Consider the following 1,561-nt stretch of genomic DNA (forward strand, 5'->3'; position numbering starts at 1 on the left):
TTATTCATTCCATTGACTTTTCTTTGACCGATTTTCCACCATGAGTCAATATTTGACAGTTGACTTTGTTTTTTGACCAAAAAGTCAACTTTTCCCGATTTTTCTGATTCTAGCTGAATTTCTCGATTAATCGATTTCTGGACCAATTTCCAATCAAATTTCAACCAGAGAAACTTCAATGAATATTTCTTCAGGACAACCATATTTCTTACTCAAAATTATCTCCTGATTAAATTTTGACCAAAAAGTCAACAAGGTTGACTTTGGTCAAAACCTCACTTTGAAAACCCTAATGAACCTGAAATTTGTATCTTTTAACCAGAGCTTTGACTCGGAGAAATCGAAACCCTGATTTTAGGAGTATGCCAATGGAAATGATCCTCTTCAATAAGACTTCAGATCTCTTCTTCTGAACCAAGAAATTTTCTCAATAGGAGCTCTGTTTGTCACTCTTCTGGAACGGTAACTGTGATATGGATGAATGAAATGGATGAATGCCCTATATGAGGTATGCACATGAATGTAAGGTGGGGCCAATTGGGGAATAAATAAGTGGGCAAATTTTGGGGTACAACAATCGCCATTGAAAAGATGGCCGCTCAAAGCTCCCAATTCCAAGAAGAAACAATGAGTAATTTTCGGAACACAGGTGCATCGATTAAGAATCTTGAAATTCTGATGAGTCAAATAGCACAACAATTGGAAAATCCTCAACAACCTAGTGCTCTACCTAGTGCCACGATTACAAATCCCAAAGATCATAATAATGTGAGTGCCATAATCATGAGAAGTGGTAAAGCGAAAGAAGTTGTGGAGGAAAGTGCTGAAGAAGAAGAGCCATTGTTGGAAGTTGATATGGAAATAAAGGAAAATGAGGTAGAAGCTGAAGATTTGGTTGTATCAGAACCTGTGACGAAAGGGAAGGTTATTAAGCCAAAACCGACCATTAAACTTCCCTTCCCTACAAGAAATAAGAAGAAGGGGCAGCATGAGAAAAATTTTGAAAAATTATTGGAGATGTTCAAAAAGCTCGAGTTAAATATTCCATTCCTGGAGGCATTGGAGAAAATTCCTACATATGCCAAATTCATGAAAGACACCATCTCAAAGAGAAGAACCATTGATCGTGACCCTATTATTCTTACTGAAACTTGTAGTGCTATTTTGCAGGGTATGAAGATCCCGGTGAAAAAGAAGGATCGAGGTTCCGTGACTATTCCTTGCACAATTGAGGATTGGTCATTCAAGAAAGCTCTTATTGATTTAGGAGCAAGTGTGAGTCTTATGTCGCTGTCTATTTTACAAAAGGTTAGGAATTGGTAAAGTGCAAGATACAAGGATGACACTCCAATTTGCTGACCACTAAGTGAAGAGACCATACGGGATAGTAGAAGATGTGCTTGTAAAGATTGACAAGTTTGTGTTCCCGGTGGATTTTGTCATTTTAGAGATGCCGGAAGATGAAGAAATTTCGATAATTTTAGGGAGAACATTTTTAGAGACCAAAAGATGTTTGATAGATATAGAAGAAGGCACAATGACTCTGCAGGTATATGATGAG

At 37.5% G+C, this 1,561-nt stretch overlaps 1 protein-coding gene across 1 annotated transcript; it reads left to right on the forward strand.

The window, feature by feature from the left end:
* The first annotated feature begins 627 nt into the window (after positions 1-627).
* LOC131638277 (uncharacterized) lies at positions 628-1,323 on the forward strand. The gene has a single exon (XM_058908830.1). The coding sequence runs from the start codon at positions 628-630 to the stop codon at positions 1,321-1,323; it is 696 nt and encodes a 231-aa protein (XP_058764813.1).
* Positions 1,324-1,561: the final 238 nt, after the last annotated feature.

Source organism: Vicia villosa, unplaced genomic scaffold (assembly GCF_029867415.1).
Source record: "Vicia villosa cultivar HV-30 ecotype Madison, WI unplaced genomic scaffold, Vvil1.0 ctg.002240F_1_1, whole genome shotgun sequence".
Lineage (NCBI taxonomy): Eukaryota > Viridiplantae > Streptophyta > Magnoliopsida > Fabales > Fabaceae > Vicia > Vicia villosa.

What these genes read in the sequence shown, in the direction of transcription:
- LOC131638277 (XM_058908830.1), top strand. Translation starts at nt 628, where the DNA reads ATGAGTAATTTTCGGAACACAGGTGCATCGATTAAGAATCTTGAAATT.